The 24,756-nt window shown below is 36.6% G+C and overlaps 1 protein-coding gene across 1 annotated transcript in view; it reads right to left on the bottom strand.

The window, feature by feature from the left end:
* Nucleotides 1-24,756, bottom strand: part of LOC138702797 (uncharacterized) — a 142,849-nt gene that overhangs the window by 94,293 nt on the left and 23,800 nt on the right. The window contains exons 5-7 of the mRNA XM_069830095.1: nucleotides 15,571-15,857; nucleotides 10,611-11,336; nucleotides 2,779-3,245 (exon numbers count right to left, since the gene is read on the bottom strand). Of these exons, the coding sequence (XP_069686196.1) occupies nucleotides 2,779-3,245; nucleotides 10,611-11,336; nucleotides 15,571-15,857 (1,480 nt within the window). The remainder of the gene's footprint in view (nucleotides 1-2,778; nucleotides 3,246-10,610; nucleotides 11,337-15,570; nucleotides 15,858-24,756) is intronic.

Here is a 24,756-nt window from a genome sequence, read left to right as displayed (position 1 = left end):
ATCATATGTGTACGAATAATTACGTACTAATTTATAAGTTTATAACAATTTAGACATATTATACATCTTCTCATAGAATATAGTTTACTCACACAATGTGCATTTAATATGTTTTAACAAATAGATTTTAAACATGTTTTTGACTTTGATAAAAATAGGAGGAAAACGTGTTTAGCATAAAATAACCAATAAGATAATATGTAACACTGAAGTTCACTCTTGTTTTAATATACAGTTTTAGCACTCATTAATTATGAAATTATACAAGGATGATTCAGTGACTATGTTACAAAATTTTAGGGATGATAGAGGCCATCAATATGAACAACTTTCTTATAGGAATCTATGTCTGGAAACGTTCCGTTTCGTAGTTACAAACCTAGATCCTAGATATGCTAGTCAGTGTAACCAACTAAAATCGAACTGAAAGGTATCCTGTTCCTGCAAACGTTGGTGATTATTCATATAGACAGTATAAGTTAGTTGATATAGTAAATGATATTTTGACCGATTGAACATTGCAAATTTCCTTCCATTTCCTTTTGTACTTCCATAAATGAAATGCATTTTGGCAAGTTGCAATGTTTAATCAGTCAAAATATAATTTATGATGCCAACTAACAGTAGCGGCCAGTGATCAAAATCCTTGGTGAGGCCAGATGCAACTATATATTTTGATGTACTGAAGTACATATGATATTTCCATGCAGATATTCTGCGTCATCATATGATGAAAGAGTGATGGAACGGAGAAAAATTCTCCTCGGCGCCGGGATTTGAACCCGGGTTTTCAGCTCTACGTGCTGATGCTTTATCTAACCGGCGTCGGGGTTGTATCCGGCGTGGCTTAGTGGATAAAGCATCAGCACGTAGAGCTGAAAACCCGGGTTCAAATCCCGGCGCCGAGGAGAATTTCTCTCCGTTCCATCACTCTTTCATCACAGATGCAACTAGTTTAAGTGCCTCTGATAGGAAATGTTTATGATATTAATTAATTATTATTGTTATTATATTACTAATATCATTATTACTGTATTATTATTATTATTATTATTATTATTATTATTATTATTATTATTATTATTATTATTATTATTATTATTATTAGTCTATTCTTATTACTATCAATGAAAAATAATAATTTCACTCACCAAATAAGCTATTATGCTGTGAGTTTCAGTGATTGTTTCAGTGTGATGAAGCATCCCATATTATGTGTTGAAATTCCCCTTTCTTTCTTTTCTTTTTATTTTTTTCCTTTGACAGCAACAAACAAGGCCAAGAGAAGTTTATTTTGCATCATATTACCACATAACCATTTATGTTGTCCATACCAGGATGCAATAGAAACTCGCGTTTTAAGATTATGTGTCAGAAAAATTATCAGCGATGTCGTAGGTATCTCGGTAGTCTCTCTCTTTATTTAAAACTTCCTGTCTTTTAGTATTATTTCTTCTCGAAAAAGGACACTCTAACAATGAATTAACTGCACCAGCATTATTTCTCTCATTTGTTTCTGTTTATATTTTCCCGAAATACATAACAACATTGGCCCAGATTCACTACTGTACTATGAAGTACAATAGTAGAACACCCTCACTTATGTCATAAACTGAGACATAAGGGGAGAGAATCTCGAGTGGGTTTCTGCCTGCCAAAGAGCTGGAATTTTGTTATTTATGGCCTAGTTAGGAAGACAAGTCACCACTGCTATTCCCACCCCACTCTACCCTTGAGGCCGGCCCATGGATGGGAGGAGTGAAACCTGACCAGGCCAGCCGAATTGTGCCTCAGCTACAACGTTTTAAGCGTAAACTCAAAGCCCGCCAAAGGACATGAAATGCATTAAGCCAAACCAGGCACGAACGATTCTGGCCTCAGGAACAAATTTTACTGCAAAACAGGTCTATATACATCACAAGCCAGACCCGGCACGAGCGATCCCAGCCTCAGGAACAAATTTTACTGCAAAACAGGTCTCTATACATCAAAGTTTTCAAATGCTTCTACAGCGATATATGCTTCATTCAAATAACTAATACATTATATAAAAACACAAAATTTGATTTCAGTTAAGCCAAGTGACTGAGGCCCGGCCTCATTTGCCTCAGTCAATTAGCCGCCACTGCCAACTAACTTATACCATTTTTATGATAAATCATCAACGTTTACAGGAACAAGTCGTCTGCAACCAAACCAAAATGTATCTTGGTTTTTTACTACGAAACGAAATGTTTCCGGACATAGGTTCCTATATGAAAGTTGTTCATAATTGTCTCTTCCATCATTTCTAAAAGTTCGTAACATAATCACTGAATTGCACTGTATGTCTTTATGTTATAATATGGCATGGTATAGCTCCTAAAATATTGTTAAAATATTCGTATTATTTATTGTATTCACATAATCACATGAAGATGACAAACGAAATGGCCGAAAACATTTGTGATTTAAACTAGCTCATGTATCATGAAATGATAGGATGTTAACCTTCAATATACCTGAAAGCTGATGACTGAAATAACAATAAAAATATATTATAAACATTGATTGGAACCAAGGGACAGAGCGTGAGATTCAAACATATTTTTAGCACGTAAAGAAAAAGGCCACCAAACAAAACGAAAGTTTGTAACAGAATTGTTTACCTGTGAACAAGTAATGAGGAAAACATAGAAACACTCCGAGAGCGATCTGTCTGAAAATGGCTCTTAAACATAAAATTTATAACTACTTGCGCCTAAAAAGACTACGAAGCCCACGATATACATATCTTACCCAGGGGCAGCAGCAACTCTTCGTTCTTCTCTCCTCTTCTTCTTCTTTTTCTTTTTCTTCTTCTTTTTCTTCTTCTTCTTCTTCTTCCTCCTCTTCTTCTTCCTCCTCCTCCTCTTCTTCTTCCTCCTCCTCCTCTTCTTCTTCCTCCTCCTCTTCTTCTTCCCTCTTCTTCCTCCTCTTCTTCTTTTTTCTTCTATCTTCTTTTTCTTCTTCTTCTTCTTCTGCTGCTGCTGCTGCTGAAAGATGCTCCAATGACGATGTGGCATGGGAGTTAGCAGAGGAACGTGAAGTGGCAGGGTTGCTGGCAGAACTGGTAATGGAGGAAAGGGAGCTGGTAGAGCTGGAATAGGAGGCTTGGGAGCTGGCAGAGGAGCTGGAAAGGGATCTGGCATGGGGAACTGGCGTGGGAGGTATGAATACAGTCCCTAACTTCTCTAGTGAAAAGCGATCGAGGATTTTCACCACTTCTGCAACAAGCAAAATGAACAAGAACTTTAAGTATGTGTCATTATCCGTGAATGGCATATTAATAGAGTGAGAATTCGTATATAACTGCCTATTTTTACTGTCTATTTGAAAGTCATACAAAATCATTTGTACAGGTTTTCAACGAATGTAATGAATATTAATTGTACATAGTTTTGCATATTTCTGGCTTTCCTTTATATAAAAGACTATTGAGCTCGCAATGTAGCATATTTTTACTATTTTGTGGCAAAAAGCCCCAAATTATCATATTTTGTAAAAACAATAATATTCTATCTTGCAAATCTAGTTTTTCAGGTAAAACTCAATGTGAAGCAGACTTGAATAATTTCAGGGGAAAAATTGTTCCGGTTCCGGGTATCGATCCCGGGACTTGAATATTTTACCCGAAAAACTAGACTTGCATAATAGGTTACTATAGGTGCGTTAACAGAAAACCACAATTCCAAGTCGCACAGAGTTTGTGTGCACTCGATGTGGGTCTCTGGCATCTCGTCAGCCCACTAGAGTTGTGTGAATATAAGGAGAAAAATTGAGACGGTGTCGGGTGGAGTTCCTGGGTAGTTCAATCGGTAGAGCACTGGTGCGTTCAGCCAGAGGTTCCTGGATGGAAACCTGGCCCCAGAACAATTGTTTCCTTGAAATTATTCAATTTTATAAATTGTTTGTCAACATAATATTTTTTTTTATCTTAACTGTACCGGTACTTGGTGGCCGGAAATTCCTTGCATATGCAGTGTGGGTGTGGAGAAACCAAAACAAACATACTATCCTTTTGTTCCAAGCATACCCAAACACCTTTATCTACCTGACTTGATCATCATCATCATCATCATCATCATTTATACAAGTATTAGGCCATGTGGTCTGTTAGGATCTCATAATCAAGAGGAATTTCTCCCCAGCTCTTTTTGGGACGTCCCAGAGATCTCTTCCCATGGGGTTGATAATGAAGAATAGCTTTTGGGATTCTGTAAGATCTCATACATTGCAAATGGCTCATCCAGTTCTGATATTTCTGTATGAAATCGAGTACTGATTCCAGACTCAATTCTTCCATTACTTTGTCGTTGCTTTTATGGTTCCATTTTGTATATCATGGTGTTGTTCACATAAACCTCATTTCGTTAGCTGTTATTCTGCTTTCGTGCATCCGCCTTAATGTCCATGCCTCATTACCATAACAGAGTACAAGATTTGTTAAAGGTGTATTCTAGTGCCTCTCTGTAGCAGGGAAGGTTTCATTACCCTTCTTTTATTCCCATAGATTTGAAGTATTTTACAATTTTGCTCATTATATCCAAATCATTATCAAATATTAATTTGTAGCCAAGATACAGTAATTATGTAAAATCATTAACTCTTCCTAAAATTTTGCCTTCTAAACATATTTTTTTAGGGATAGGGTATTTGCCCCAAATGGCCGTAACTTCTTTTTTCTGTATTTATTTCCGTTTTATATTTTTTGCAATGATATTTAAATTACGTACTGAGTATTGTAGATCATTTTCTGTAGATTCTATTGAAACTAGGTCAACTGCAAATATCAATGAACCTATTTTTAAATTTCTGTTTATCTGCAACTGACTCTGTCGTATTTGTCTCCGTTTCTGAAGAATTTCATTCAAGTGCAATATGAGCAGAAGGGAGACCGCAATCCTGTTTTACTCCTGTGTTAATTTCCTGCTATTCTGAGGTCCTGTTTTAACTGACTTAAAAATCCCATAACCTCTTTTTCTCTGTTTCACTTATTCTCAGTTGGCATTTTTTGTGAAGTTTAGCTATACAAACTTTAATATCTGTTGATATATCACGTGTAGAATCTTTGGGTATATCAGTAGGTCGTGGACTTTTGTTCTGACTCTGTTTTTTATTGTCTTATGTTCATGTAACTGATTTAGATTTTGTTTCAATGTTTATGATATTAGCGATTAAGGGGATCATGAATCATAATATATAAATTTCCAATCCTGCATGTGCCTTCGTGACTGAGGGAAACCATGAAAAACCTCAGTCACATTGGTTGACCACGGGGTTTGAGCCCGTGAGCTTCCGAATACGAGTCTCAAACACTATCGTCTGAGCTAAGTCACTCAGTTTTTTTATTGCTTATCTATTTCTTGTAATTTTATTGTTTGTTAGTTAAAATTGTGACAATCAGTGGCGGCCGGTGAGGCATTCTGGTGGTGGTGGTGCAAAAAAATGCTGCACTCAAATCACCCTAGTGAAAGGTGATAATCACAACTCACGTTTACATTATATTAAATAAAACACATTAATTAAAACAGCTATTTTTACCAGGTGTGCAGTTAATAATGCCTCTACGTAGTAACAGTTACAATAACATTTCCGAAACTAATAACGAAATTTACAAAATATACAAATAATGGGAAACATTCTCAGTATTGTTAAGTCAAATACAAATGACTTTTATAACTAGTAAGATTACTGGCAAAAACACAAGAGAATAACAATGATATAGATAATAAATGAATAAGGTTGCACTTTATTTAAACAGGCGATGAATCCAAGGCAGGAGCCTGAATATTAAATAACACATGTTCATGTCGTGCACAGATCTCATGTATTCTTAACAAAAGCATCAATACTAGCAACAGTAAAGCGATATTTAGTTGCCGCAAAATAAAACAAATAATACACAAAATTAACAAATAGTGTTACATAATATGAAAAAATATTTATCTTTCTAAAGAGTACCATGACTGACTATCTCTGTATTCAATATACACTGCCGAGAAAAAAAAAAAACGCAACACTTGAATAAAATAATTTGAAATATCAAATCATAATACAAATTATAACATTACTGTGTGCTTCTGTGGGTCTGTTTGTGTTAGGCAAGTGTTAATTTATGTTTTGGAAAGGAAAGTACTGTATACCCATTGTGTCACTTGTGACATCCGCTTTGCCACTTCCTGTTCCTTACTCTATATTTATTGCTGTGCCATTACAACCCAAAACACACCCAGTTAAAACAAAGTTACAACATCATTGTTTTCTTTTTTGCTCCTAATGGAATTCTGTAATATTGAACTGAGTTTTAAACAACATTTAAGAGAGTTAAGATGCCGTTAAGCCTCATTAATGCCGCTAGATCAGTCGCGTTGGTAGAGTATGAACACAGCTTACGTTATGTTGCAGACAACTCCGTCGACTGATTCACGTACAGTGCAAAGGTACAGGGAACTTCGTTCATATTGTCGAAGATCGGAATATGGTAGGAAAAGGTCATCTTCTTGCAATAGATGACCAGTTCTTGTTCCTTCAAGTGCTGTGTAACTACCACACCACTGCGGTCGAAGTCAGAAATCGACTAGAATAAGTGCGAGGTGTGAATGTCAGTGAGTGGACTGTGAAGAGGAGGTTACATGATGCTGGTCTGATCTCCAGAAGACCTGATATTGGCCCAGAACTTACAAGACAACACCGTCAAACTCTCTTACAGTTTGTAAAGGAACATCAGAAATGGGCTGGCAAACGATGAGGAACAGTTTTGTTCTCAGATGAGTCCCGATTCTTCCTCAGATCCCCAAATGGAAGAGAGAAAGTGTGGAGGACTGGAAAATGGTATTCTCCATCCAACTTTTCATCAAGGACAGCATTTCATGGCGCTTGAGTGATGGTGTGGGCAGCATCAGTTTGATTGCACAAACGGACCTTGTCTTTGTGGAGAGTGGGTCTCGTACTGTCCATCCCTACATTGAAGAAATCCTTTAGCAACATGTTTTTCCTTTTGCATCATTTATTGGTGACAATTTCATGCCCTTGCAAGACAATACACGTTCTCGTGTGGCGCAATATGTCCTCCAGTACCTCAATGAAGTATGGATTCAACTCATTGAATGGCCATCACGCAGTACAGATCTTAAACCTATTGATCATCTGTGGGATATTTTAGGAAGGAATGTCCTTCACCATGCTTCAGATACTCTTCAAGAGCTACGGGGCCATGTATGCAACACATGAGCCACATAACATAAGCTGCAATCATCCTCTACCAACGCTACTGCTCTAGCAGCGTTAATGGGGCTTAACGGCATCTTAACTCTTTTAACATGTTGTTTAAAACTGAATTCATATCACAGAATCCCATTATACACAAAAAAGAAAACAATAGTGTTGTAACTTCGTTTTAGCTGCTTGTGTTTAGGATTGTAAATGTTAATGGCACAGCACTAAATATAGAGACAAGAAATGACAAAGAGGGTGTCACAAATCACTCAATGGTATACTTAGCTTCCCAAAACATAAATTAACACTTGCCTAACACAAACAGGTCCATAGAAGCGCACAGTAATGTTACTTGTATTATGGTTTGATATTTCAAATTTATTCAAGTGTTGCGTTTTTTTTTTGTTCGGCAGTGAAATGGATAATAATTTACACATTCAAATCCAAGTTGTGTGGATTAGTTTTGAATTGGTAACACATTAGGTTTTGGCGCGGAACTTTAACTTGTGTTTTCTTGAAAGCCTGAGCTTGATGGTTCCCTGCCTAACTTCTCCAACAACCCTGCTATCTAGCGAAATTTTTGCGTTACTGTGCTCTAGCGGGCGGAATGTTAACTACTGAGTCAAATTGAATTCGGCTCAGTGCCTGCCATAAGAAACGCATATAAACTAGAATCAGTAGCCTTTTGTACAGTGTACCACGCCGAACTAACTCCAACGTTCGGAAAAATGCTGCAAGAATGCGTCCTGATCTGTGCGTGCGCTCGTTCAGATGACATACGAATAAAATGTGTAGAAATAAAAAAATTACAACTCCTTTTTAGGATATTATTTTTTGTTTCTTTCATTGGTGGTGCCTTGTTATTAACAATAAACGTTACACTAACAATTGAAGAGTCCACTGCATTAAGACATATAGAATGTACATAGAGAGTTATATGGCATTAACACTGATAGTCATTGTCCAGTAATGATCGGAAAATCACAGTTAAGCTTTGAGTGCTAAGCATTTCAAACTTTCAATTGCTTCTCCTGCAAAATGTATTCCAAATGACATCCATCATTCTTGCAGTGGACTCTTCAATTATACCAATAAATGTTACACTATAATAGTCTACTAAGACATTCTGTGCTGTGCAGTGTTGTCAATTGTGCAATTATAAGTACTTCGGAGAAAGTTTTGTCACTGACTCTTTCATCCAGTATTCATACAGAGTAAATCATGCGAAAATTTTGGGGCACTGTGCTGAAACGTGACGATTTTTATTTAGTAATAATGGTGAAGGTAATCCTTGCTCCAAAACAAGACAACTTTCTTCCTGGAATTGGAAAATCCTCATAAACTCCCATCTTCTCCTCAACCCTTAGGCACGTGGCAGAAATGAAATAATATGGCAACGACTTCAAGAATTGGCAACTGAGCTAAGTATTATTTATCCCTTGTTCGTTCCTAAACTTAGTGGTGAAGAGTGTGAGGGAAGGCCGTCATGTTTTGGAGAGAAGTAATAAATGTAAAGGTGTCGCCTTTACATTCAGTGAAGGTGTTTTGGGGCCAAGGAGGTAGAACTCCATGCCTAAGTTACCTCCCATACATAGTGAGAAGAAACTAGCTAGGGGATTGTAAATAGACAGAAAATTAAATAATATTATTTCCTGATATGAATGCTTCACTTGAGGTTGTTCCATGTTAATTTATTGACATAGACCTATTTCTAAATAAAGTCAGCTCTTCTCTCTTTCTGCGTTGTATAGGCTAGTGACCTATATTGCATAAAATTCTTAATACAGCGCATCTTCGCCATCACGTCGCGACGACCGACTGGCAAGCGGCAGAATCGCGGTCTCCCCCCCACCGGGCACTCGATTGGTCACGGGCGTGATGGCGAAGACGCATTGTAATAAGAATGTATTATGATTATTTGAAATTATAATATTAACACTTTCGCTTATGGACATGCTTGTTCAGCAGCTTCGAAGCCAGCTTGAAATCTCTGGTCGTAAGGTTAACACATCGCAACTCCAGTAATCGCACATGCAGATCTGTTTATATATCCAGTGGTGTCACTCAAATTTTTTAACAAGTGGTTCTCTCCGCTAAATACCGCAAATTTAAAAATATTAAATGACGTAATACACACAAAGGAAAACTGCAATCCAACATGTTCTTGTCGGCCTGGTTGGCGCTGTTGGTATAGCACTGGCCTTCTATGCCCGAGGTTGCGGGTTCGATCCCGGGCCAGGTCGATGGCATTTAAATGTGCTTAAATGTACATTTACTGGCATGTAAAAGAAGTCCTCCTGGACAAAATTCCGGCACACCGGCGACGCTGATATAACCTCTGCTGTTGCAAGCGTCGTTAAACAAAGCATAACATTAACATGTTCTTCCATAACAAAATTATGTGCATAGTTTAAATGCTGATTCGCGTCACGAAGAAGACGAGTAGACTTCTGCACTGAGCGGCGATGGTTGCCTCGCCACAGAAGCATCATATCACATACATTATCATACCTATTGTACTGTTATATTCACAAATAGCATTATACTATATAATATCGACGGGCCAGCTCTAAAGGGAAACAACTGAAAATTTAAACTTTTGAGAAAACTGAAGTTAAAGCTTCATGTTGCTGTGAAACATCCAATTTGGAAACTTACAACATATATTAAACATGATTTGAATTTGGATTAAGAATCCTCTGATTTTCCACAGCAACATAAAGCTTCAAAATGCAGGATTCTCTAAACTTTAATTTTGAATTGTTTCCCTTTCAAGCTGGGCCATCGATGTTGTAGGCTATATCTATTGTGACTGGTTGTACACTTGGTTAAGAAGCAACGATTTAATAATGTGATATGATTATGTTTACTGTCGTATTAAAAAGTTAGAGAATTAAATGTTAGAATGTTAAATTCATGTTCTTCCTTTCTGTCAACCTAATTTGTTTTATCTTCAAAATTTAAGAACAGGTTCTACGAACTGCAACAAATTCAACAAGTGAATCGGGCGACTGGTGCGAACTGGCTGAATGATACCACTTGATAAATGTTCTGTTCACTACCAATACGAATTAGTCTTCTGAACTTGTCCACACAGTCCGTAGATATCCAGAGAACCGCAATTCTTTGCGCTGGAAATGCCGACAAATCAGCCATTTTTATTACAGCGCACGCTATTTCCCATATGCATTTGTATAGGGAATGACTGTAGACTAAATCAGAATCAAATATTTTTAATTATAAGGGCCATGGACACTGGCCTGAAATAAGTTTTACTTTAAATGGTACTATTACGCTGGGATTCCACGGATTCTGCTTCTGCATAGCTGAAAGCGCCACTAGCCTATAGCTTAGAATTTGAACTGTTACTGTACCTTCGTAGTCTCCGTCTATCTCGTACCGGAAGTGATGAAGATAAACTTCTAGCTTCACCAACTTTCTCCGCCCCAGCTCCATGATGCTCTCCTCCCACTCGGCGTACTGACTGGTCGAAGGCTGGCTGTCAGCGTCTCCCATCATTGGCTTATCAGTTGTTAACTTCACCAACTTCCTCTGCCCCAGCTCCATGATGCTGTCCTCGAACTCGGCGTACTGGCTGGTCGAAGGCTGGCTGTCAGCGTCTACCATCATCGGCTTATCAGTTGTTAACTTCAGCAACTTCCTCTGCCCCAGCTCCATGACGCTGTCCTCGAACTTGGCATACTGGCTGGTCGAAGGCTGGCTGGCAGCGTCTACCATCATCGGCTTATCAGTTGTTAACTTCACCAACTTCCTCTGCCCCAGCTCCATGATGCTGTCCTCGAACTCGGCGTACTGGCTGGTCGAAGGCTGGCTGTCAGCGTCTACCATCATCGGCTTATCAGTTGTTAGCTTCAGCAACTTCCTCTGCCCCAGCTCCATGACGCTGTCCTGGAACTCTGCGTACTGGCTGGTCGAAGGCTGGCTGGCAGCGTCTACCATCATCGGCTTATCAGTTGTTAACTTCACCAACTTCCTCTGCCCCAGCTCCATGACGCTGTCCTCGAACTCGGCGTACTGGCTGGTCGAAGGCTGGCTGGCAGCGTCTACCATCATCGGCTTATCAGTTGTATCAAGTCGAGCTGAAAGGTAGTGTAATTCTGATTTGTAATCTTCGTAATACACTGATTGCTAACTGTGAAGGGGATAAATAAGTACAGTTCAGCCATATGGTTATGTCGTATCCCGGTTTGTCCCACTTGTTTCTCCTGTCCTCTCTGTAAGGGCTAGTAACTGAGGTGTTAGGCTCTTCTCTGCAAATAAGTGTTAACTTCAGTGAGATTTATGAATTGGAAATGATTATAAGTAACTGCTTAAAGGTTTCCTTACAATAAGTATTGACTACGAATTCGGCCCATAGATACTTTAAAAAGATAGCAGGTGGATCATTAATGTCAATGCAATGTTTGTGTACTTCTTGTTGGTTAATTTTGAAGGTATTAAAGTATATGAAAATTTATCTGTGCAATTGTGTGTAAATAATCAAAATGATAATCACTGCATCACATAGTCGGTAAGTGCAGACACAAAATACTGCGGTTGCAGTATTTGTATTGTTGTGTTGAATGGGGGCAAGCTTCCTGCATGACGCAATCTGCAGTAGATTCTGGAATGTAGACTACGACTACATCGTAAAAAAAAAAGTCCGTTCAAAATAAAAGAAGGCCAATAACGCAACAAAAAGTAGAACATTTCCTAAAAAAAAAAAAATGACCAGTAAACAATAAAAGACCAAAAAATGCAAATAAACACAAAATAAAAATAGGCTGTATTGGTTCGTCATGAAGTGAAACGAGTTTATATTGTAGTCTGCATTGTCTGTGATGACTAAGAAAAAAATATGATATTTCATCAACTTCCGAGCACTATGCGTCACTCATCAACCCACCACTATTTTCTCCCATCACATCCATTCCGATTCCTCTCATTGTTTTCCAAGTTTGCCAACTTACCTGGTGGAGTGTTCATATAACACGCTGCAGTCGGTCTTCTTGTCGATCTTCTCGTCAATCTTCTCCATATTCTTGTCCATATTGTTGTCCATCTTCTTTTCTTCTCTCCGTTGCGTTTCGTCATGACATGTCCTTCCCCAGTATCCCCCACCCGGACATCCGATTGGGGGGATAGTTTACGTCCGGAATTTTTTACCAGGGAAAGACTCATCATGCCATATTTTTCATAAGTTATCTTCTTGGGATATATATAAATGCGGAAGCTTCCCATTGCTTTCCGCACACCACTCTCTCTTTCGCATCTTAAAAGATCCCAGGGGGCCCCAGCGTGGAGGTGAGGAGAGTGGATTTGACTAATTAGGCCCTCCGGACTTCACCGAAATTCACCACAAGGGTTAAATATCAGTTCCATCAGGGTTTTTGACCCGATCGGAGACCGGGAAATCCCAATTAGCCTTTGCCCCCCCTTATTGGGTCTAAAGCATTATGAAGATCATTAATGTGAAAAGATCAACTAAGATCCGTCAGTCTGCATAGTGTAGTTGGTACAGCGCTGGCCTTCTGTGCTCGATGTTGTGGGTTCGATCCCGACCCAAGTCGATGGCATTTAAGTGTGTTTAAATGCGACAGGCTCATGTTAGTAGATTTACTGGCATGCAAAAGTACTACTGCAGGACAAAATTCCGGCATACCAGCGATGCTGATATAAGCTCGGCAATCGCGAACGTCGTTAAATAAACCATAATTTTAATACATCTTGATTACACAACTTTCAACACTGTATCACTTCGGAATATGTATTATATGACTTCCTTGTGCTAAATACCGTAATTTCCCATAACTATGGTCCAGGCACACAACTATGGTCCAAAACGCATTATGTACTACTTAGTCACCCAAGAGTTCGGTGTTTGCCATTTAAGGCGCCAATGTGATGGAATTATGTTCCCCATAGATGCTTCTATCTACCATTACGCGTGGCGGTGATATGGATGCTGAACAAGGTCAGTGTGCATCGTTCTACTGAATGTGTGAAGACACGAAATCATTCAGTTTGCGATTGTCTGTTTTATTAAGCTCTCCTCTGTAGAACTGGTACGTTGTAGATATATGATTCTTTGTCCAATTAAACCTGGCTATATAGTGTTTACTTTCACGTAATAATTAGACTGGCAGAGATTAAGGACTCTGCGTGAAAAATGTTTAACCTCAAGGCTAGAAGTCAGTCCTCAACTATGTACCACAATTTTTCGTGAACCATAGTTGTATTTCATTTTGAAATATTTGTTTCAATAAAGTGTGATCAATGTGATTATTTACTTCTGCAAATACGGTATCTCAGTATATTCTAAAACACCATTTAACATTATAGTCAAGTAAACAAAGAAACAGGCTGTTCCAGCATCAATGGTACTAGCACGAATGATGGTCCGGTAAAATGAAAACTTCAGGGTAGAAGGAAAACAACCGTCCCTGTAAGTGACTATGAGAGCGATGAAATTGAATTGGATACAGATCATGATTCAATTTCAGAATTACAAGAGAAGTGGAGATTCAAAGGATCGAAATAAGCCTAATGAATGTAGTTCTCAGTACGATAAATAAACATTATCAGTGAATTTATTTGCATAATATTTTGCTAAGAATGTGTTAGTTTATTTTGATACCGTACTTTTGTTCTTTAATATACAGTAGTTGTTCATTATTGCAGAAAAATGACTTTCAGATTTCACTTGTTTACTGAGTGTTTATGTAATGTGTACTAATAAAGAGAATCCATGTACTTTTCATTTATTTTTAATATTTCTGTGCTAGATTATGTTTCTACCCTTAAATTACAAACTCAATGTATTGATTTACGAATAATTACAGCTCCAGCTATAGTCCATTCATGCTTTCAAGCATGAATATATGAGTGGACCATAGTTGGGCAACTCAGAATGCAACTATGTACCAATGCTTATTATTTTTTTAACACTTGTAATTAAATAATTTCAAACACATAGGTCAATATTTATTTAATATACACTTACAAGAGTCCGAAGCCAAAATTTCATTTAATCTGGATGAATAGTACTGAATATACAAAGAAAAATATGACAAATGTGGACCATAGTTAGGGGAAACTACGGTACTGTCGTACCTGGTTCACATGTTTCGACCTATTATGGGTCATTCTCAGTCCTGAGGATGACCCAAAAAGGTCGAAACATGTAAACCAGGTACAACAGAATTTAACACAAGAAGTCATATAATATATATTCCGAACATAATTTTAAAATTTTCAACTAAGATCCTTATTGAACATGACACCAAGAAAATTAGTCTTCAAGGATGATTTAAGATTGAAGTAATGTGATTGAAATAGGCTACCAGATATGTAAAATTAGCATTATTACTAAAATATAATATGATGTTCTATCTACATTAATAATAAGATTGCTAGAACGACACCATTTTTAAATTCACAAATACCATTAATTAATTTTCAGTTTGTGCAAATGCGAAACAAGAACAAGATGAATTAAATTTCTATGAAGATTAAGCAAACTAACACTTCAGTATTATTAATTTATGCAGTTATAAGAGAAGTTGTAAAACAACTGTTATGTAAAAGTTGTGAGCTGAATATAATTTAGGCCTATTTATGTAATAATTATAGGATTAATATAAATAAAAAAAAAAGTTGTAACTTCAATTTTTATATTCGTGTGGAGTGGGGGGCACACATGTAGACATGGGGTAATTTTGATTGGACTACAAAAGCCCCATGATTCTTGGTGTCCCTGATTGAAAATCTGTCCGTAGAACTCACATTTGACGTGGACGAGAAATTGCGTGTGAAAATTATTTTATGTGCTGTGCACTTATCTTTGGATTGACACTAAGGACAGGTGGCCTACACATTGCGAAACTTATAGACCTACAATAAGGGATCTCCAATTTTTTTTCCGTATCTATACCTACTCGTACATACGTGGTTGATACTTTTGTACGCAGTTTGTAACAGCTGGTGTTGCCTAAGTCCCAAAAGACATAAAACCCTATACGTAAGAACATAGCCTACTGTTTTATCGTCATTAAAATCTACATATTTCCACATATTCGATCATTCAAGCTATCAAAAAATTCTACACACTAATTTCAAGAATTAAGGAGAATCACCCGTTCAAGATGTTATGAAAATGCAATACATTAACATGAATATTTCTCAAAGCAAAAGCCCTATATTTCTAGAGGTAAATAATCTTAAACCCTCAGTTTCCTGCTACTGCAGTGCGGACCAGGAATGCTGCTGGAGTAATAGTTCATGCTAATTCAACTACTTGACGTAATAAAGAAGATGAAAGCCTCTAGGTCTTACCTTGTAGTCCACCATCCTTAATTCCGTAGCCAGATGTTCGACTGGAATAATTGCAGGGTCCCACTACATGGGCTGCGTGCCAATGCCTTTCCACTGCATGGGCTCCTGTTGTTCCTACAAAATTTCGGAAATGTGCAATAATAAATGATAAACTTTTCTTCGACGAGGGTGACGTTTTAAGGGCTATAAATGCTGTAATTTGGCTCACTTCAGAACAAATGTAATGTAGGATGTCCCATGATGTAGGTTGACGCAGTGAATTAGTCTTATTTCTGAATAAATGGATTCTATGAAACATTAAAGAGTTCACTTTCTCTGAAAATTTTCTCTATTGTAGGTAGATGTCTCTGCAGACCTAAAATACTGCAAGAAACTTCGATGATCAAATCAGTGAATTACATGTAGATTTCTGGAATTGTTTCGAAAGTTCTGAGAGACTTGTACAGCCGCCTAAAATTTTCGGAACGCTTGGAATTTAATTTAACACAGCTAGTGATAACCGGTGTAGATAGAGTAGGGAAAGGGAGCCTGCTAGGGATGTGAGTTTGATTACACTTCGTCTCATTGATTATTCTATATATATGCATATATTTCTTTCTTTTTATGCTCTTGGAGGCAGTGCCGAAAATGCAGTACATAGTGCAGCTTTCCACATTCTAACGTGGAAAGATTAAATGTATGCACGTTCTTTTTCTTTCTGGCAACTTGTAAGTTTGTTATTTAACGAGGTCACTCAGCGTCGACTGAATTTGTGAAATGGAGGTGGTATTAAAGCAAAATGAATCCATGATGAGCTACGGGATTATGTGACCCAAGCAAGTGATCGGACCAAGTGGGCTACAAGCAGTTATGGGAGTCAATATATTTCAGTTTCTATCAATGTTGAGGCAGTTTCGATAGTAGGTGCACCAACGAAGAAAGATGAGTTCATGTCAATTTAGATGTTTTATTCGTTATCAGTTCGTGGTCACTTGTAAGACGGTTCACGGATGTATTTCCGAATTCTGTTTTCCGAATAATCTTAGTTCCGAATGGTCTTCATTCCGAATGCATTGTTTCTGAAACCAAATATTCTCGATTCCGAAATGGAATTACCTACAATCGTATAAACAATGTTTACTGAATCCATTGCTCTTCGTTACTTAGTAAAACATTCTTCAAAATTCGACATAAATTCTTCCAAACTTTTAAGTACCTAGTAGTTCAGCACTTATAATGCAGGCGATACCAAAAATTATCCTAGGAACCAAAGGAGGAAAGATGATGTTGTTGAAAGGATATGTATATTATAAAAACAAACAAAACATTAGAATATATAATCTTAGAGTTTCAAAATGGATTTCGTAAAGGTAGAGCTTACTCTGACTGCATATTTACAATCAATCAGGTAATAGAAAAACACAGAGAATACAATATACCAACTTATATAGCCTTTATAGATTTTGAAACAGCATTCGACAAAATTAATTGAAACAAATTATGGAGTATAATGGCCCAGAAAGGTATACCACAACATCTTATAACAGTGATAAAAAGCATGTATGTAGAAAATAAAATTGTAATAGTAACAGGTTCAAATAACAGGAAGAATATCATTGCAAAAATAAACAAAGGAGTAAGTCAAGAGTACCTCCTCTCCCCGCTATTGTTTAACATATTTATTGACGAAGTTGTGAGAACAGGATGACGACATTAGATGAACATTTCAAAATTAGTAATACATTCTTAGACACATTATTGTTCCCTGAGGATCAAGTTTTAATCTGTAGCTCAGAAGATAATCTGCAAAGAGCATTATTCAAATTAAATATAATAAGTAAAAATTACTCTTTAAACATATCTCCTAATAAAACAAAAGTGTTTGCATTCAGAGGATCGGAAACAATAAGAGCTAAAATTATATTAGAAGGAAAAACCTATTGAACAGGTCAACTGCTTTAATTACCCGGTTGCAACATATCATATTTCTGCAATGCTTGGGAAAAATGGCATCAGTCAGTTTCCACAAACATTTTTTATTAATTTATTGACAACTTATGGAACATCTGCTCGCTTGGGAAAAGAGACGTAAATATTTCTCCCATTACAATAATTCATACAGAAGAAATCAAATCTACATAAACCAGTGTGAAAACAGTTTTTTTCCTTCTCCTGTAAAATTAACATTTTTGACTTGTGCCACTTTTCCCGAGCACTACAGATTTGAAAAACGAAGATTTTACAAATAAAATAAATAAATTCAATTACATATGTGGTACAATAAGCAGATATTTAACGACTACGCGGAAAGACACCAAACTTAAATTTTACAAAGTGGTAGCAGTTTCTATGTTGTTGTATGGTGCAGAATTTTCGGTTCTATATAAGAAAGAAGAACGCAGAATAGAAGCTGCAGAAATGAAATTTTTGAAAGGTGTGGCTGGATATACTTTATGGACAAGAAATAATGACCTTCGAAAAGAGCTCAAAATATTCAAATTAACAGAAAAAATATCTCAGTAGGAACGATTGGATGGAGCATCTAGAACGGATGGAAGATGACTGCATTCCAAAATCAATTTTAAATTATAAACCGAAAAGTGTAAGCAATGTTGGCTGTATATTCAATCCTTATTGACAACCAAAATGTTTCCAAAGGCACTTCGAGAAGTTCTAATTGAGGAGCGTTTTTTCAAAATGTAGATAGATGCTCTCTACACAGTTTTTCACTAATTGTGTTTTTTTCTTCACGCCTGGAATCATTATTTTTTTCGTACTTTTCACACACAGAAACATTAGTCATATTGAAGACTAAATTAAGGATATTACCAAAATAAAATTTATATTTAATATTTTACTATATAAATATACTATATAAATATGCCAAAGAAAGATCCTGAGAAGGATAGTAGGCTTATCACTGAGGGACAGAGTTCCAAACGAAGTGCTACAAAAGATGTCAGCAATTAATGATCCAGCATTGCAAGCCACCAACACCAAATGGAAGTGGGGAGGCCATGTTGCACGACTTAGAGACGGAAGATGGATGCAGACAGTCACACTTTGGGATCCCCACATTGGCAAGAGATCACGAGGAAGACCAAGAAGAAGATGGGCCGACCTTTTCAGTGAACATGTAGGAAGCCTCGAGCAGAGCAAGACATAGGGAAGACTGGAAAAACCTAAGAAGACAAGTGAACAGTGACTAAAAGTTTTTTCAAAACTCGATAAATGCTCATTATGAGACTAAGTGCTTGTATTAATTTTAACATATTTTGTTATTATTTTTAACGGAGAAATGAACCAGTAAATAATGTACAATGATTTTATGTAGCATAATAATCAATAATAAACAATTAAGAGTATGTATGCTGAATTATTAATTAAAGAACATATTGTTTAGAGTTATTAAGTTCACATTTGTAGTTTTAACTAAATAAACATGTCATTAAACTGAACTTAAAATTACTGCAGGATATCTTGATATAATTCATTTGCATATGCTGATACTTCAAAATATTTCAGGAGATTGGAGACATCTTTTTTCTTTTCCTTGCTTACCATGCTCTTCGGCATCACTGGAGATTCTTTCACTATTTTGTAGATATCTTGTTTCTTCTTCAGCACTTCTACCTCTATTCTGTCCCCAAAGTATGTACTGCTTACTGATACAGTGACAGTCTTCTGAGATTTTTTGTATGTTATGATACGTTGGTTAGTCATTTTGAACGGGAGCTTAGAGCGAATAACCATTTGTGATCTGGACTTGAAATGTCTCACTTGCCAGTCTTCATTCAGAATTTTCACAGTTCCATGTTGTTTTAGCACATCATGGTACTGTTTGGGGGACAGAATCGTTTCCATTTTTCGGTAGCATTTTTCTAGCCTACCAAACACCCTGTCTGGAGCCATGTAACTATGTCCTCGGATCGGGAAATAATGAACAGTCTTGTTGAAGTGCTTGTTTTGCTCTAAGAAGGGAATAAGAGTGGCATCATAACACTGTTTTTGTTCTGACTGGGACATGAGTAAGAGAATAGATGGATAATCTTTGGACTGTCCTTTTGTTGGTTACTTTCCACTTCAGAAAGAAAGGTCTGTAGAGCTGAGGCAACTTGATTGCAACCTCCAGAAGATTCGGTTTCAAGCCAAGTATAGAAATGAACGTCTTCCTTTCTTTGCTCTTGTGAATGTATCATGATACATAGGTTATATAGCCAGATCTATCGGGAGTAAAATACTTCACTTACTGATAACTTGGGTATAGGCTAATTTTGTTGCACATCAAAGCACACTTTGATTACATCTGAAGTACCTTCATCAGAGAATAGAATCGTTTTCCACGTAGTTTGTGCAGTCTATAATTAGCCCGTAAAGTATTATTCTTTTCAGGATCCATTTCTGCCCTAATTTTCATAAGTCCAATCTTGCACGTAGAACATATATCAGTATGTGGAGTCTTGAATGATAAATTAAAACAGTGGTAGAAAATGTGTTTATATTTGGAAAGGGAACACACAGTGAGTCCCTTCGATTTACTCTTACTGCAGAAACTTTTCTACTTTTTATTTACTATAAGGTTTGATGCAGTAGCGGACGGTGGGTTTGAACGTTGAGGAGGCCAAGACGTGAATGATGAGAATATAAAAATATAAGGCCTGTGACGTACCTCATTATCAAGCGCAGAATTTATAGGTTTTAAGAAATTAAAATTAGGTTTTCCAATTTATGTTTTTATTTATTTTAAATCTTATGTTTAGGAATTTATATGATTTTACGAGAAAAAAATAAAAATAAACAACATACTGTTAATATATTACAACGGCTTGGTAAAGATTGCCACTCTTTGGGACACTTTAAGTCCTAACCTACGAATTACGTCTTTTTAAGTCATATTACATTTAAGAATGTTACTCTTTGCTACATAAAACGAATAAGAAAAGCAATATTTCGAGAGTAACGAGATAGCAACAAAATTGATTCGAACCTAAGAATCCAGGGCTTGCTCATTACTATTACATAGTCTAATTTTACAGCAAATTAACTGGACATTCCTCTTTCTTCGCAAACCGATCAAATAGGTCACAACATACTGAATAACTGCTACTACAAGAAGCTAGAGACAAATCTGCATTTGTTTCCAAACTCTCGATATATTTAAAATAATGTATAAGTAAATACATCTCGTAACACAAAAGAATAAAATGACAAGAACACCCGCAAACAAGAGAAAACTAACAACACGTCACTCAATTTTCTAAAACCAAGAAGAGAGAAAGAGAGAGAGCTTCCCAATACAGCCGAAACCAGCCGTAACTATAAGCAGTACAGTTGTCAGCGGTGGGTAGGACGTCTCCAAATCGGCTCCCTTCGCGCATTCTAGTCAAGTTTAAACACTCCGCTAACCAGCTATCTTATTGGTTGAACTGCTGTTGTCATGGTTACTGGGGAGTAGCGTCATGTAGCCGACTCCTCTCTCCCGCTCTCGCATAGACACAGCAGGCTGCTAGATGTCGACTATACAGGTTACAGCGCTATCTGTTATTTTTCAGTACGAATTATTTGTACTATCTACAGTATAGCGAGCGGGCATCGCCAACTGAATGTGGTCGACTTTACATAACTTACATCTTAGTCGTAGTGAATAGTAAACTTAATATAAAAGGAAAAATGTTCATAATTTGCTGTAACTTGTCTGTGATCTTAATTCAGTTGAAATTATTACTATCATATTGTGTTCTGGTAAAATATTAGGGGAGGCTCGGCCTCCCTTGCCTCCCCTGAAAATCCACCGCTGGTTTGATGGTAGATATCCTCTCCTGGATTTTTCTCTTGAATAATGGCTCTCTCTGCATTTGTATAATGAAATATCATTTTTAACAGCAAGTGTGAGTTCCTTATATTTCTCGCCTGATCTCTCTTGTCGTCAGGTAACTTTCCTGTTACATGAAACTTGTTGGCCAGACGAGATAGTCTATCCTTGGACAAACCACATATTCCCTGAAAAGATGCATCACAGACAGGTATTATTTCGCCATTGCTTCTTCTCACTGTATATTTCACTGACACACTTTGTTTGCGTCTAGCTGTAGCAGATTTCACTACTCTATGTTTTGGTGAAGAAATGTTCATATACTGTAGTAAAAATTTATTATGATCAATTCAGTTAAGAGCCATTAGTCTGTGATTAAATGTACTGATATCGTCATAGGTTAAATCTGCAACTTTACACTCCTTCTTTCCTTTAGCATTTTTATTTACTTGTCTATCTTGAAGTCCATGTGAGCAGACAACTCGAGACTCTTTATTGTTTATTCTAATCTCTTTCTTTTGCTTTTTTATCTTCAATCTAAATTTTCGGCCACCATACACTTCTGTGACTTGTAGATCATCTTCTGATCCAGACATTTAGTATAATACGAGGTTACACCTCTTTTAAGACCGTTAACAGTATGCTGCAATGATTAAATAAAGTTAATCTTGCGTGTACCTGGTATTTCTATAAATACACTTCCAGACAGCACATGTGTTTCTGGAAAGCGCTTGCGCAGTATAAGATCTACTTATTCTCGCTGCATTTATCAAGTTTGCTTTATTTAAATTAAATCATTTATCGAGTTTTGATAAAACCTACCAAGTTTAATATCCTCTACACACTGCATGAGTCGCGTTATGAAAAATCTGACTTCACAGTTGGATGCACAGGAGCAAAATTGTAGTGACACAATGTATAACTCAATTTCATACAATTTTGCATCTATCGAGTTTTGAAAAAACGCTCCTCAATTTCAATGTTCTTATGTAGGAGGAGTGTAGTGTGCTGATCCCATTTTCTGACACAAAACAGAAAAAACAGCATATTTAGGGACCGCAATTTGATGAAGTTCACGACTTTTACTACTCGTACTTCGTCCATCACAATTTTCAGAGGAGATGGCAAAACAATGGCTTCACGGTGAATGAGACAATGGTCGCCCTATGTTAGGATATAATAATAATTAATAATAATAATAATAATAATAATAATAATAATAATAATAATTTATTTATTTAATCTGGCAGAGCTAAGGCCAGTAGTTTAATGTGAAACACTTTCATTAAGCCGCCAATGCTTATCTACTATAATAGTCATTTACATGAATAAGATTTTTACATGAACGTTTTCGATACCATTTTTTGGATTGTCTTCAGATGCATTATAATTAAAATTAACAATTAACATTTGTAAATGATTGAAAATCTAGCCATTGGTGTGTGTGTTCTGTGAACTTCTTTTCGTGATTAAGTGTGTGATACATTTATGGAGGTTGCTTGTACTTGTGTGTCTACTAGTAATTAGTGCTAATAGTAATACTAAGCTTACTTAATATCAATCAATTTCTATAATGCAATATAAAACTTATAGTATAACACCAATATAAAAACTTTTATAAAAGAACACTTGTTTGGTCGTTTTTGTTATTCTGTCTTTGAGTTCTGTTGTGTCTTGCCTTTTTGCATTATAGTAGATAAGCATTGGCAGCTTAATAAAAGTGTTACACATTAAATTATAGCAGCTTATCGGTAACAAAACAAAAATGAAATTGAAATTAAGGCCAATAGGCCTCTTCCGCCCAGCCAGACTCTAATTCTAATTGAATACAATTGCTTACGTAGCATAGGCCTACTTCACGTACTTTAGCCATGAATTCCTTCACTCGGCCTGTCATAGAAGTGGCTCAATCTCTAAAACACTAATGCAATCCTCCCATGTTAATTCATTATGGACCGAATATTCATTAGTTGTACGAAACATTTCTTCACCGGTTGCTCGCTGGGGCAGTTTGCACAAAAAAAATTGCAATTACATTCCCGTCAATGTACCGGATGTATGAAAGAAGTTGTGCATGACCACTAATATCGGTGGACTCGTTGATCTGAAGTGAGAACTTCTGACTGCTCTTTATTCTATCCTTCATAATGTCTTCGATGTCAATGGCCATGTTAACTTGGCAGTTGTGTCAGCAGAGAGAGGAATTTAATTTTAATTAATTTTATTAATTTCTGACAATAATAGGTAATAGTTCACGTCACACCTTTCACCTTGTGGAGGCACACTGGTTGCAGAACACTGTTCTAGAATAAGGTGCTTAGGAAAATATTTGGGGCTAAGAGGAATGAAGTTACAGGAGAATGGAGAAAGTTACACCACAGTCTAGTATATACAGTCACGAAGCTTGAGTTGTGAGGGTGCTAGGAACAATAGACTGTGCAGGTACTATTTCGCATTGTCTGTAATGAGGTAATATTAGCGATCCTAGTGGTTAGCAACGATCTATGGATGCATATTCACTGGGTGACCATGACTATATCTTTGAAAAATATTGGAGTGCAAGAGCCCAAAGGACTTTATTGTCAAACGCCTCGCAATAGACAACGACAATAACAATATATTTACTATGTCTTGAGCTTCGCGACTGTATATACTAGATTGTGATTACACAATGCAGAACTGCAAGCATTGCATTCTTCACCTAACATAATTGGAACATTAAATCCAGACGTTTGAGATGGGCAGGGTACGTAGCACGTATGAGTGAATCCAGAAATGCATATAGAGTATCGATTGGAGGACCTGAGGGGAAAAAGGGCTTTGGGGAAGCCGAGACGTAGATGGGAAGATAATATTGAAATGGATTTGAGGGAGGTGGACTATGATGGTAGGGACTGGATTGATCTTGCTCAGGATAGGCACCAATGTTGGGCTTATGTGAGTCCAGCAATGAACCTCCGGGTTCTCTAAAATCCATTGTAATTAAGTTTCAGTATTGTTGTTATTGTTATTATTATTGTTATTATTATTATTATTATTATTATTATTATTATTATTATTATTATTATTATTATTATTATACATGTATTGAAGTGGGTGTAACTATGTTAATAATGCATATACAGTAGTAAACTGTCAAAAACTTTCCGTTTAAAGATCACATTCGCTATAATCAGTAGGCCTACTCTTTAAAAGAATAAAAATACAAAAACAAAATAACCTTAACTATACAAATGTTAGTATATTTTATTAGATTTAACAATTAATACACGTAATTATATAAAATCTAGTACTTAATTGTTCTGTTGAGTGGGATGAACATGTTCATTTTTAAAGGGTATAATTATATGATTTTAGGGCGGAAAGCTGTAAAATATTTCTGGAATTTGTTTTCA

The sequence above is a fragment of the Periplaneta americana genome, chromosome 7, assembly GCF_040183065.1.
Source record: "Periplaneta americana isolate PAMFEO1 chromosome 7, P.americana_PAMFEO1_priV1, whole genome shotgun sequence".
Taxonomy (NCBI): Eukaryota; Metazoa; Arthropoda; class Insecta; order Blattodea; family Blattidae; genus Periplaneta; species Periplaneta americana.
This window is presented reverse-complemented; position numbering and strand designations above follow the sequence as displayed.